Source organism: Asterias rubens, chromosome 4, assembly GCF_902459465.1.
Source record: "Asterias rubens chromosome 4, eAstRub1.3, whole genome shotgun sequence".
In the NCBI taxonomy this organism is placed as follows: domain Eukaryota; kingdom Metazoa; phylum Echinodermata; class Asteroidea; order Forcipulatida; family Asteriidae; genus Asterias; species Asterias rubens.
In genome coordinates, this window is record NC_047065.1 from 12,893,364 (window position 1) to 12,905,760 (window position 12,397).

At 40.8% G+C, this 12,397-nt stretch overlaps 2 protein-coding genes across 2 annotated transcripts in view; both read left to right on the top strand.

Annotated features, from left to right (window-relative positions):
* Positions 1 to 847: 847 nt before the first annotated feature.
* LOC117288942 (lathosterol oxidase-like) lies at positions 848 to 2,381 on the top strand. Its single transcript, XM_033769819.1, has 3 exons — positions 848 to 1,060; positions 1,630 to 1,771; positions 1,885 to 2,381. The coding sequence occupies exons 1-3, from the start codon at positions 848 to 850 to the stop codon at positions 2,379 to 2,381; spliced, it is 852 nt and encodes a 283-aa protein (XP_033625710.1).
* Positions 2,382 to 8,382: 6,001 nt separating this feature from the next.
* Positions 8,383 to 12,397, top strand: part of LOC117288943 (zinc finger protein 423-like) — a 42,903-nt gene continuing 38,888 nt past the window's right edge. The window contains exon 1 of the mRNA XM_033769820.1: positions 8,383 to 8,470. Coding sequence (XP_033625711.1) covers positions 8,383 to 8,470 — 88 coding nt within the window. The remainder of the gene's footprint in view (positions 8,471 to 12,397) is intronic.

The following is a 12,397-nucleotide window of genomic DNA, read 5'->3' on the forward strand; positions in this document are numbered from 1 at the left end:
AACCAAAATGTAATAAGTTTGTTAACTGATAAAAAAACCCACCTAAATCCACAACCACCCGAATACCGACTGCTTAGGGTCACCGAAATGGACCAAACTTTAGATCACTTCAGTGAGGCTTTCACAGTGTAGCTCAAGAAGACTGGCGAGTGAGGAGCAAAACGGAGCTGTTTCGGTGAAATCGCTCAATTTCGTTGTCACTGCATCTTTTTCTCCACACATCAAAGAATTAAGGTAAGATTTCGTTATTCTGCAATCGGGTTGATGAAGGGGCGGGGTTGCAATTCCTTACCCGTGTTTTTGTGACGGATTGCTTAAAGAAAATCCATCCAAAGTTGAATATACTGTTATGATTTTGTTATGAGAGATTGCCTAACATCACAAAGCCATGGACGGCCACTTGAAGGTCAGGGATACACTCAACTGATTTGGGCCATCGACCTAATCAACTGCCAACGGGGGCACCCCTTCCAGTCCGTAAGGATGTACGCTTGGGTATCATCCACGCTGAGCCTGGCTGGTATGAGCAGAACGCACACCTGTCCAAATTTGTTTACCAACAGTTACCGGTAAGCGCTTGCTGAAGGCATGCTCAATAAAACAAGTGTCATGACCGGACCTCATTCGAACCCACTGCCGAGACAATACTAGAGCTTGGGTCCGGTGAATTATACACGGGCGGCCACGACACGCATATAAGAAAAGTTCTGTCAAATGTTTCCCTTCATCTTTGGTTGGAAAACAAATGTAGGCCTTGACCTTAATCCAAGCAGTGTAAACTGAGTTTGATAGCGTAACAACACAGTACACATACTCCACTTTGCTCTCCAGGTTTTACAGTTTGAAGATGGATCTGGCTGTGAACTTTTTGGATCGACACCTCTTCACTAAGTACAGTATTTATCCAAACGACTGGAGCGAAGACTACTGGCTACGCCAGTGTATCACGGTGTATCTCTTCTTGTACGTCGGTGCCATGTTGAGTTATTTTACTCTATGCACCGTCAATTTTGTCTTCATTTTTGATCACAAATTGATGGAGCACTCGCTGTTTCTGAAGGTAAAACTCCAATTTGTATTACCATGTATTATATGGTGTACAAAAAGAGTGATCATTTACAATCCACACAGTCAAGACACAAGCTGTTCCTGTGGAAGATGTTACATTTTCTGCACAATTTCACACACATTTAAGCCTCGTTAAAGTATAACAGCTGAACAAATTATGATGAGATGTGCACCCTTTCTTTTAGATCAAACTTTTATATCATAAGCTCTTTGCAATCTCCATAAAATGATAGATGTTTCTTCCCTTGGGCTGTGAACAAATCGTGTGACAGTGCAGTTTGTGACAGTTTCTTTTCGAAATGTAACCGAGTCCCCCTTTAGATAGATTGCACATGACGTCATTAGCCACCATCTTTGATATCAACCAATGGGAATGTGCACGTGTATATACGCGCTGCACACATTACTCTCAGCCAATAGAAGCCTTTCACGCGTTCACGTTTCATCAAACATGGCGGCCACTGAAGTGGTCGATTAAAAAAATACATTTGTAAGGGTGGGTACTTTTCTAGACTTTGAATATGTGTTTAAAGAGTTTTTAAAAATATTATTTATCCCTAGAACCAAATCCCCCGCGAGATCAAGCAATCTGTTACAGGGGGTTGTGTACACGTGTTCTATGCATTATTCATTGTCGTCCCCGAGGTACGAGGTTGTGGAAAGTTGTACACGCTTGAGGAAGTTCAAGCCGAAGGATTTGAAGGTAAACAAAAAACTCTACAAAATTTGTTAAAAACCTGTCCCTTTTAAAGAAAACAATATACATCAACAATCCCAATCAAACACAATCCATTTCGGAACTCCGTTCAATTGCAGGAATGTTGTTGATCATACGTGACGTCATCGGATTGATACTATTCAGCGACTGTTTGATCTACTGGATTCATCGCTTGTTACACCATCGTTTCATCTACCGCCACGTCCACAAGCAGCACCATGTTTGGAAGATACCCACGCCCTTCGCGAGTTATGCCTTTCACCCATTGGACGGTTTCCTGCAGAGCTTACCCTATCACGTGTACCCATTCATCTTCCCGCTCAACAAGCACGCCTACCTGGTGCTGTTCTTCCTGGTGAACGTGTGGACCATCAGTATCCACGACGGTGACTACCGGGTACCTGCCATTCTCAGACCGTTCATCAATGGCTCGGCACACCACACCGATCACCATCTGTTTTACAATTACAACTACGGCCAGTACTTCACGTTGTGGGATCGTATCGGTTGCTCATACAGGACACCATCCGTTTTGGAGGAAGAGGCGGGAAAGATACCGAGCAAGGTTAAACAAATTAAAAAACACACAAACTGAAACTGAAACGGCGATTTTTCTTTTGTAAATAATGATCAAAGCAGTTTCAATGAAAATTAATACCCATAATGATTATGTCTATACAAAGAAGTGACTGGGAAATGAGTAGGCATAACAAATTAAGTCATTTTGACGTTTTTGCAGTTAATACAAATACTTTATTTTAATAGGGTTATTGTGGGCCTAAGGACGTCTAAAAGAATGAGGTTTGATAGAGATTTCTTCTAGGAGGCAACGTCTTTATTCTTGCCTCAGTATTATCAACGATGATCCTTGTTTGGATTGGAGGAATGTATTATTGGAATGAGCAGCCCCCCCCCCCCACTCCCCCCATTTGCACCAGCAGGTTGGTCTCTCGGACCAACAAAATGCAACTCTTTAAAACCGTTCACAATATTGGTGTGGGAGCCAAAGATAATATTATGGCGTGAGTGTTGTATTATATGAGAGCAAAGAGTTAAGGTTAAGACTTGGAAAGTGAAGAGGTGTGACGACAGAGGTAAGTAACTAAAACAAAATGTAACCCAAAAGTTTTGGCGGGGGGGGGGGGGGGAGGGGGTTGTTGTTGCTGGAAACCTCAGAACCTAGCACAGGTTGTCATCAGCAAGACTTTTATAAGCATTTAACAATACAGGCAGAATAGCTGCAGTTTGTAAAACTATTATTGAAACTTCGAAATTATTATGTCTATATTCTTTCTCTTAATATTCCTTTTAATTCCATCATTGAGCTTTTGTACACACATTGACACTTCCCCTAGTCTAGGTTCCTAGACCATTGGTGTTGCGTGGTCACACACAACGAACGTTCCGATTATGCACGGCAAAAACTGTACACGCTTGTAATGAACGAACGCTAGCGGGCGCTCTGTTTCTCTGATTTCTTATCGCAAATACCAATGCGCAAGCGCAGACTGGTGAATGAGGTGCATTGTGGGATAGATATGAATCAAATTTGGATACCAGCAAGACCACAATGCACCTAATTCCAAGCTTTACGCGCGCGCCCCGGTATTTGCGAAAAGGTCTATGTCCTGTGAGCACCGGAAATCATCAAAAATGAATCATTGTCAAGCCATTTTGCCACAAGGTGGACACAACTTAATACTAAACGACACTTAGCTTAGACCTATGGACAAGTCGTTAATTGTCTCACGCGGTAGTCGAGTTGTATGTGGCGGTGCTTTGGCGAGAACACTGCTCTCGCGCAAACTGCTGGTTGCCGACTTCTACTCCCCATTGTCCGTAGTCGTGACAGCAGTAGTAGAATACCACGGGAATCGCGGGGAGAGTTAGTCTGGTTCCCAGACCCAAAAATCTCCGACTAGGCTCTGTCGAATTTAGGGTCCGGTATCACCCAAAATCACGTGACCAAAAAGGAGAAATTCCTCCTTTTTCGAAGTTATCCGAAATGTTCCGAACGTTTTGTCGTCAACAATCGGACAGTATCGTTCTGTTCGGTACGGACTCGTAATGTCAGTCCTGTCGGCCGTAGATCCAGGAGTTTTTATGCCAGTTATTGCCAATGCAGGCGTTGTGCCTAAATAAAGCAGTTGCAAAGCGCTGCGACAAGTTCAAAATATAAACCTGGGAAATCGCTCCGGGATCTGGTTAGTTTGTTGTCCTTTTTCTTCAAAAATATTTTTTCAAAGGTGTTTTGACTTGAGTGTTCACTGAGGATTAAGTTTCATGATTTTTAAAAGTGGTAAAAATGGGGAAAATCTGGTGACTAGCTGTCGAAATTATACGTGTTGAACCAGATTGTCATTAATTGACGATCAACATAATTTCGTAACCCTCCGGCGGCCTGGCGGCCGTTGGGAGGAGCGTTACGTTATCGCAACTAGTACGTACGTGCAGACATGGTTTCCCTGGAGATGACCCCCGACCCTGACAAGTTGCGTCATGCTCTATTTTTAACCGTGGGTGATACCTGACCTAAGATTTTTAACAATAAGAGACTTCAAGGAATCTTTGGGCAGGGGACCAGACTAGGGGAGAGTCGGAGGTACGCTATCAACGCGACATACTTGTCCACAAGTCTATACTTAAGAAAATAGAATTAGCTGTTGCAAACAACTTACCAACCAAATGGACCGAGAGTATAAATGCAAAAAATAGTTAATGGCCTGACGTTTCGACCCTAGCAGAGTCTTTCTCGAAGGCTAAATGACAACACAACAAACATGAACAGGTAACTAAGTGAAACTAAGTGAATACACTTCACTGCTTATGTTTAGCCTTCGAGAAAGACTCTGCTAGGGTCGAAACGTCAGGCTATTAACTACTTTTTGCAAGTCTATACTTAGATAGAAGTTGTGGGTAAAATAGCTGGTTTCACATGACGTCATTGACTGCCATCTTTGATGACATACTATGGACAGAATAATACACATTACTTGACGCGCTGCACACGACTCTCTCATCAAATACAGACCCCCATAGCCAAACAGTGCCCTCACTATTATCGTGTAAACCATCAATCATCTCAAAATGACTAATTCTTGCTCGTTGCTGATTAATTTAACGATGCCATGGACTTTACTATCTTGCCGAGCAAGCCAACGTGATACATTTTTGTACATTATTCATCCCATTTCATTTTTCTTTATTCAATTTTGTTTGGGTAATACAAATAATAATATTTAGCAATTTTTGTATTAAAAGGAATTTTGGTTAAAATAAAATGGACATAATGTTGTTACCGCAAACTTTCAAATTCTTTACTGTTCAAACTAAGTTTTGCTTCCCGACAATGTTATTGGAACGCAACAGTAAGTTCCAACCAATTATTTGTAGGTTCGGAGGGGGCTGTGTACAATGTCCCGCATTAAAACGCGTTTTTCTTCGTGGCCAGAGAATGAGATGGTGAAGAAACCGGTTTGCTTTGGTTAAGTGGTTGCTGGACACAGTCTTCGGGCTAAAATGAAGCACAATGTGCAACCTGTGAACGCACTCTTTTTTCTGTTGAGAAGGGGCGGGGTTTAGTTGATCAAACGTGGGTTTTAATCACAAGTTGTCCGGTCACATTGACCTTCGAGACCACTGCACTGCTTTGGCTTTGGCTCCAGCTTATAGGCTCTGAAACGTGCGTTTTTAGTGCAGGGATTCACTACCGAGTGGAGGAAGCCTAAACCAAACCAGCCCAGTCCAAGCCCAGTCCAAGGCCAGCCTAAACCAAACCAGCCCAGTCCAAGCCCAGTCCAAGGCCAGCCCAAGCCCAGCCCAAGCCCAAGCCCAGCCCAACCTACAGCATTGGTTTCGTAAAAAAAATGCATAATTTCAGGACTCACGGGAACTGCGCACCAGATCACTGTTTATTAGTAACGCAACCATGCATGAACAGCAGTTGCAGTTTCTCTTGTTTGTTATTGCTCTGTATATATTAACAGTATTCATAATTTTGGTATGGTTTGAATAAAATAACACACACTTCTGTTTCCACGAAGAAAGTGTATTCAACCTTGTCAAACTAAGTTTCAAAATAATGTTGTGATTCATTCGTTATTGGCAAGTATAATATTCGAAAAGTTTGATGAACTTGTTCATATGTCCTCTTTTTTTCGAAAAGGAGGGTTATGATAATATTTAGAATACGCGATCGCCGAAAGAGTAGCCATTGAGCTTTGATCGCGGTCACACCGACCTGCTGATAATGGGGGCCTAACTGACCACGGTCCGGTCGCCGCATGAATGTCGAACTATGTCAAATATATATATTATACGCTCATTTGTTTAGTATTATTTCAAAGTTGGTGATTTTCCGCCAATTAAATATGAATTATAATCATTTTACGTTTATTGACAGGGGTGGTAGGATCGGGTTTCTAATCGCAAGTGTACTCCTCTCTTTGGCCGTCGAAACCAGGGAGTTTTTAAACCGAAGCCCAAACCCAGACCAAGCCCCCCAAAAGCTGTTGTCTGGTAGGATTAGGAACTCACGGGAACCCTATGTACACGCGCCAGATCACTTTGAACTTTGTTACGCAACTGTATTACCCACGTTGCAGTTGCTCTTACTTGTTATTCCTTTGTTATTAACATTATTCATGAAATGTTGGTATAGTTTTGATTTATGTTATTTAATAACCAACACTTCCGTGCTCTTGAAGATAGTGCATTCAACTTTGTCAAACTAAGTTTCAAAACAATGTTGTGATTTATTCGTAATCGGCAAGTCTCGAAAAGTTTGATGAACCCGTCCTATTTACCTTCCTTTTTTTAGAAGAAGGGTTACTCTAATCAACAGGTTAGGATAACTGAGACTGAAAGTTCCCCAAAAGAGTAGCCATTGAGCTTTGATCGCGGTCACACCTTCCTGCTGATAATGGGGGCCTAACTGCTGATGACCATGGTCCGGTCGTCGCATGGATGTCGCACTTCGTCAACCCTACGCCATGCTCATTCGTAGAGTATTATTTCAAGTTGGTGATTTTCCACCTATTTTCATTTAAAGGTTAATTTAAAAAAAACAATATTCAATTCGCTGCCAGCAGCAGAATTACATGAACAGTCAGTTACATAGTTAACAATTTTGAGTAAATTTACATTACTATTTTAAAATGGCCTAAATCTTACACAGAAAAACGGAAAGGGGGAAGTACTGTTCACTCTAATGGAGAGGAGAATTATTATGTCCATAGTTAATTCCTGGTTATTTATTTAATATTTATTATATTTTGCTTTCACATTATTATTGTTTTTGTACAATATTTTATGCGCTTTTGATTTTGTTACATTTCTATGTACTTTTTAATTCTCACATGAAAAACGTTATTATTCTCAAAAAAGAGTTAAGAATAAACGTATTATTGAATTGAAATTGAATTGGATATTAATTTTGTATTGTTATAAATTTATGTATAGACAATAATTATTAACTTGTTTATTGTTTAGAATAGATTTTCCACGACTGAAAAGCCGCATTGTAAACCTCGCCTCGTCAGGTGGTGAACAAACATATTATGGTGATATGTTAAACCCACCTATAACTACGGGCCGATTGACAATTCATCAGAAGGGTACATTAAATAAGTACCCATACAGCTGCAAAGCAAACACATAAAGCAATAATTATTATTCTTTAGAAAACTAACGAATACAACAACGAACAGCACCTAGCCTGCCGTCGTTCTAGTACCGTTTGAAAGAGCGCCCTCTGTTGGCTAAAGTGGATTAGCCTCTTAGACGGGTCCAGGCAGATAATATTAAAGTTGTTAAAATCTGCTGTGCATTTGTTTTGGATTGTTTACGACTAATATTATTTCCCATATCGCTCAGCAATAATAAGTTAGGCCCTGAGTATTGTTGGACAACATGTGACCAGGTTAAAAACAACCACCTACAATATTTAATCAATGTTTATTATCAATAAGTTTTTTTAAAGGTTAATTGGAATCTAACTTATCTGAGACGACTGTGACAAGTTTATGTCAATGTCGGCGCATGTGTGCCCCTCTCGCATACATTACGCGTGGGCCGGCCGAGTACGGTTTTGGGATGGGACACTCAAGATTTTGTGCTCATTGTTGTTGTGTGTGTCTCTATGTCTTATCAGATCTGAAATGAGAAACTTGGCTTGGGAGACAGCCTCAAGAGATTAAATTTCTCAGCTCTTCCTTTTGTCTTGACCAAAAAGTGTCCTTAGACATGTAATCGACGCATAGATGTCACAGCTCCATGTATGTATGTGACTTGAGATGTCTGCGTGAAATAAGATTCAGACAGAGAGAGAAAAAAGACCGCGATTCGCGAAGGAGCTGTCGTGTTGTTCACAATCACAGCGACCGGTTCGCCGCGGGGCGGCTTCATGGGGCACAACACGCCGCTGTGCCCGTTATCACTCAGAGCACCGACTCGCTGGAGGGAACAACACCGCGTCGGAAGCTCGGTCCAGCCAGCCATTGCAGTAAATTGACACTGAGAACGTTCCGTAAAGACAACGAAAAGGTGGATGGTTTGAGTGTGCTCTGGAGTGCAGGACATCCGAGGTTTCATCCAAAATGAGAGAGTCAAGGCGAGGTAGTGAGCAGTCGGAGCAGGGTGGGGGAATTTCACGCCGAAAGCAGGCCAAACCACGAGCAGTGAAACGTAAGTATTTTGTGGTGAATGCATTCATTATAAACAAGGAAACACTATAAACTTGTACATGTTGTAAAGTAGTATTGTATTGAACTTGTAGACGTCGCAGGCGGAGATGGTCAAAGTAGCAGGATAGAGTGCGCTTGCAGTACATGCAGTGAGGAGTGTGTTGTTTTTATTGGCAAGTTATCCCAGCATTTTAAAATGCTGGCAAAAGTAAAAATTACAGGATTTGATTTTGTCCAGTCTGCTAGGTGCAAATTAGGTAATTGTATAAAAAAAGTCAAATGAGACAATAGAGTTAGAGATAATAATTACTAGAGTTTAATTGCTTGAATTAGTAAAAACTTCTTGTGGTATGATATGAAGTTGCCAATAATAACAATTGCAACATTTCCAGTGTTGTATGGAGGTAGGAGCACAATTTACATTGATCGTTGTGACAAATTTATTGAAAATAGTGATACTATACTACTATTACTAGTACCAGTCATACTATAGTCATATTTTGGAAAGTTAAAATTTCTATTGAAAGATGAAAAATGTGGTGCTGCATTTTCCCACTAATTACTACCAAAATTGCTTCAAAATATTAAACGCCAACTTGTAGTATTTTTTTTATCATAATTTAATTGATTTGTACAAGGACAGATGCCGCATTTGAGTCTTTAATCAGACCCTACAACTAACACCATAGTGTTGCAGGGTTTTTGACAAACTGCCACAGGCTGCCTGGTAGGTCTTTTTTCTTCTTCAACATAATGCTGATTTTATAGTAAAAAATATCAAGAACGATACAATACAAAACAAAACAAAATTAGGAAGGCAGTGCTTTCTGCTATACCGGCCAGGCTTTGAATTGATGATACCCAAGCCTACACCAGTACGGACTGTAAAGGGGTTAACCCTGTTTCAGCCCTAGGAGTAGGCGGCAACGGCCTCTGGAAAAAAGTAATTGTAGCCCACACCTTGAAGTGGCCTTCAGGCCTTGTGTGTCAGGCGACTTGCATAAAAAAAGAAAAAAAAAAGAAGAAGAAGAACTCCTGTCACAATATTTTCATTTTTAAAAGACATAAAATCTATCCACTTGACGAGGTCACATATCTATATGAAATAGTTTCTCAGAATGCTCACAACCATTACCATGGCATTAGACCTTCTGATAAAAATAACACAATGTTTTACTTTTAAAGCCATTGGACCCTTTCGGTTAAGAAAAAAAAAAGTTCACAGATTTACAAATAACTTACAGGGTTTACTAAAGGCAATGGTGAAAGACTTCTCTTGAAATATTATTCCATGAAATGCTTTACTTTTTGAGAAAACAGCAAAACAATATAAATTCTCGTTAACGGATTTATTTTAAACACATGTCATGACACGGCGAAACGCGCGAAACAAGGGTGGGTTTTTCCGTTGTTTAATATAGAAGTTGTGGTACACAAAGTGTGGGCCTTGGACAACACTGTTTACCGAAAGGGTCCAATGGCTTTAAAGCCATTCCACACTTCCGGAACAGAAGAAAAAATAAAATATTTTTGGGGTTGAACAAAGAATTGACTAGAGTGGGATTCGAACCAACGACCTCCGGATTAACTTGCAGGTGCTCTACCAACTGAGCTATCTAGCCCTATATTGGCGGTGTCCCTATTTTGTCAATATCTTTGTTCGGGGGTGCCAGTCAGAAGCCATACAACCGTTAACTGCCGTGTAGCCAGGGATCACACCCAAATTACGATACAACCTGGGATCATTTACAAATTTACCCAGTCAGTTTCCCTTGTGGTTTATATTGATATCTGAAACAAATTGTCGCATCCCCTTAAGGTGATCCCCTAGCTGCCGCTTCCCAGGTTGTATCATAATTTGGGTGTGATCCCTGGCTACACGGCAGTTAACGGTTGTATGGCTTCTGACTGGCACCCCTGAACAAAGATATTGACAAAATAGGGACACCGCCAATATAGGGCTAGATAGCTCAGTTGGTAGAGCGCCGGCACGTTAATCCGGAGGTCGTTGGTTCGAATCCCACTCTAGTCAATTCTTTGTTCAACCCCAAAAATCATTTACAAATTTACCCAGTCAGTTTCCCTTGTGGTTTATATTGATATCTGAAACAAAAAGTCGCATCCCCTTAAGGTGATCCCCTAGCTGCCGCTTCCCAGGTTGTATCGTAATTTGGGTGTGATCCCTGGCTACACGGCAGTTAACGGTTGTATGGCTTCTGACTGGCACCCCGGAACAAAGATATTGACAAAATAGGGACACCGCCAATATAGGGCTAGATAGCTCAGTTGTTAGAGCGCCGGCACGTTAATCCGGAGGTCGTTGGTTCGAATCCCACTCTAGTGAATTCTTTGTTCAACCCCAAAAATCATTTACAAATTTACCCAGTCAGTTTCCCTTGTGGTTTATATTGAAAAAATAAAAGTTCACAGATTTACAAATAATTTACATGGTTTACCGAAAGGGTACAATGGCTTCAAATCATTATTTGAGTTTAGCTACAGGTACATATGGTGCACTGACCCAGCAAATACACCACACAGTTAAAAAAAACTCCATGACTTAATTATTGTGCTGCCTATATTGATTGCATTAAATGCCACTAGTCAAGCATGTAATTTTACTTTTGAGAGGAGACCCAAATTTCATGTAAAAATCTTTTAGTCTATTGGAAATTACTTGAAGGGGCATCGAGGCCACTTGAGGCCAAGACTAGAGCAACATCATAATAACACCTGTCATAACCAAACGGGCTCAGACTGGCTGGTGGATTTTCTTGGCTTTTGTCAATGATGTGGATTTATAGGCAGAAATACAAAGAAAGATACAAGGACCTTGAGCTTCTCTGTCCATAGACAATACCTTTATTAAGGCAGTGGACACTATTGGTAATTATATAAAAATAATTATTAGCATAAAACCTTACTTGGTAACGAGTAATGGGAAGCTGTTGATAGTATCCTGTGAGAAACGGCTCCCTCTGAAGTAACGTAGTTTTCGAGAAGAATTTTATACAAGCTTGATTTTGAGACCTTAGACTAAGTATTTGAGGTCTCAAAATCAAGGACTGAAAGCACACAACAAGGGTGTTGTTTTTTTCGTTGTAACCTCGCAACTTTGACGATCAATTGAGGGGTGTCCCCTCTTGTACATATATATCCCCTCCCCCTAAAATCTGTAAAAAAAAGGGGATTTCCCAGAACACAATGAAAATACAAAATAGGAGCCTAAAGGGGGAGGGGGGGGGGGATGGTATACCACGCCACATCAAGCATCAAATTGACCTTTGTGAAGAGCCATAGCTGTAGCCAAAGTCATTATGATGCCGGAAAGGACAGTGGTCCTTTTAACCATACAGAAAAGACCATTGAGTTGAACTTGGAGCTCTGGCACAATTCGTCCGTAAACCCAATGAAAGTTCAGACAAAGAAAAAGAAAGGAAGAAAAAAAAAGTGGTGTTTTTTTGTAAGACGATAGGCCTATTCTGTTTGTTGCTTTTTTGTTTCTTTCTCTGTTCTGTAGGATGTGTGTCAGTAGTACAAGTACGTACCCTGGTACGCTATTTGACCACAGTAAACCAACCACTGTTTGCATGTATTGCATTGTATTCATTAAATACTGACACGTACAATCAGGGGTGTAGTTTATATAAGTTTCACTCGCAAGCCTGAGGGCAAAAAACTATTTAAACCTGCGTAAAAAAAAAAAGGAAAAAAACCTTGTGACACAAACTGCTTACACATATACGGGGGCGTTTGACCTTGCAGTCTAGTAATCCATTGCGGGCTTTATGGATGCGCAGTAAGCATTGATCAAATGGACCGGTAAAGAAAAGATACCTTTTTTTTGTATAGAGTCTGGGGTTGAGTACCCAGACACCACTGCTTGTTTTTTTGTGTATCCATACCTTTGCGCATGTGTGTGCTGTAT

Bases quoted from the DNA above. Each gene is read 5' to 3' on its own strand.
- LOC117288942 (XM_033769819.1), top strand. From the start codon at position 848: ATGGATCTGGCTGTGAACTTTTTGGATCGACACCTCTTCACTAAGTAC. The intron at 1,061-1,629 runs GTAAAACTCCAA...ATTTATCCCTAG, and splicing joins AGCACTCGCTGTTTCTGAAG to AACCAAATCCCCCGCGAGAT. The intron at 1,772-1,884 runs GTAAACAAAAAA...GTTCAATTGCAG, and splicing joins TCAAGCCGAAGGATTTGAAG to GAATGTTGTTGATCATACGT.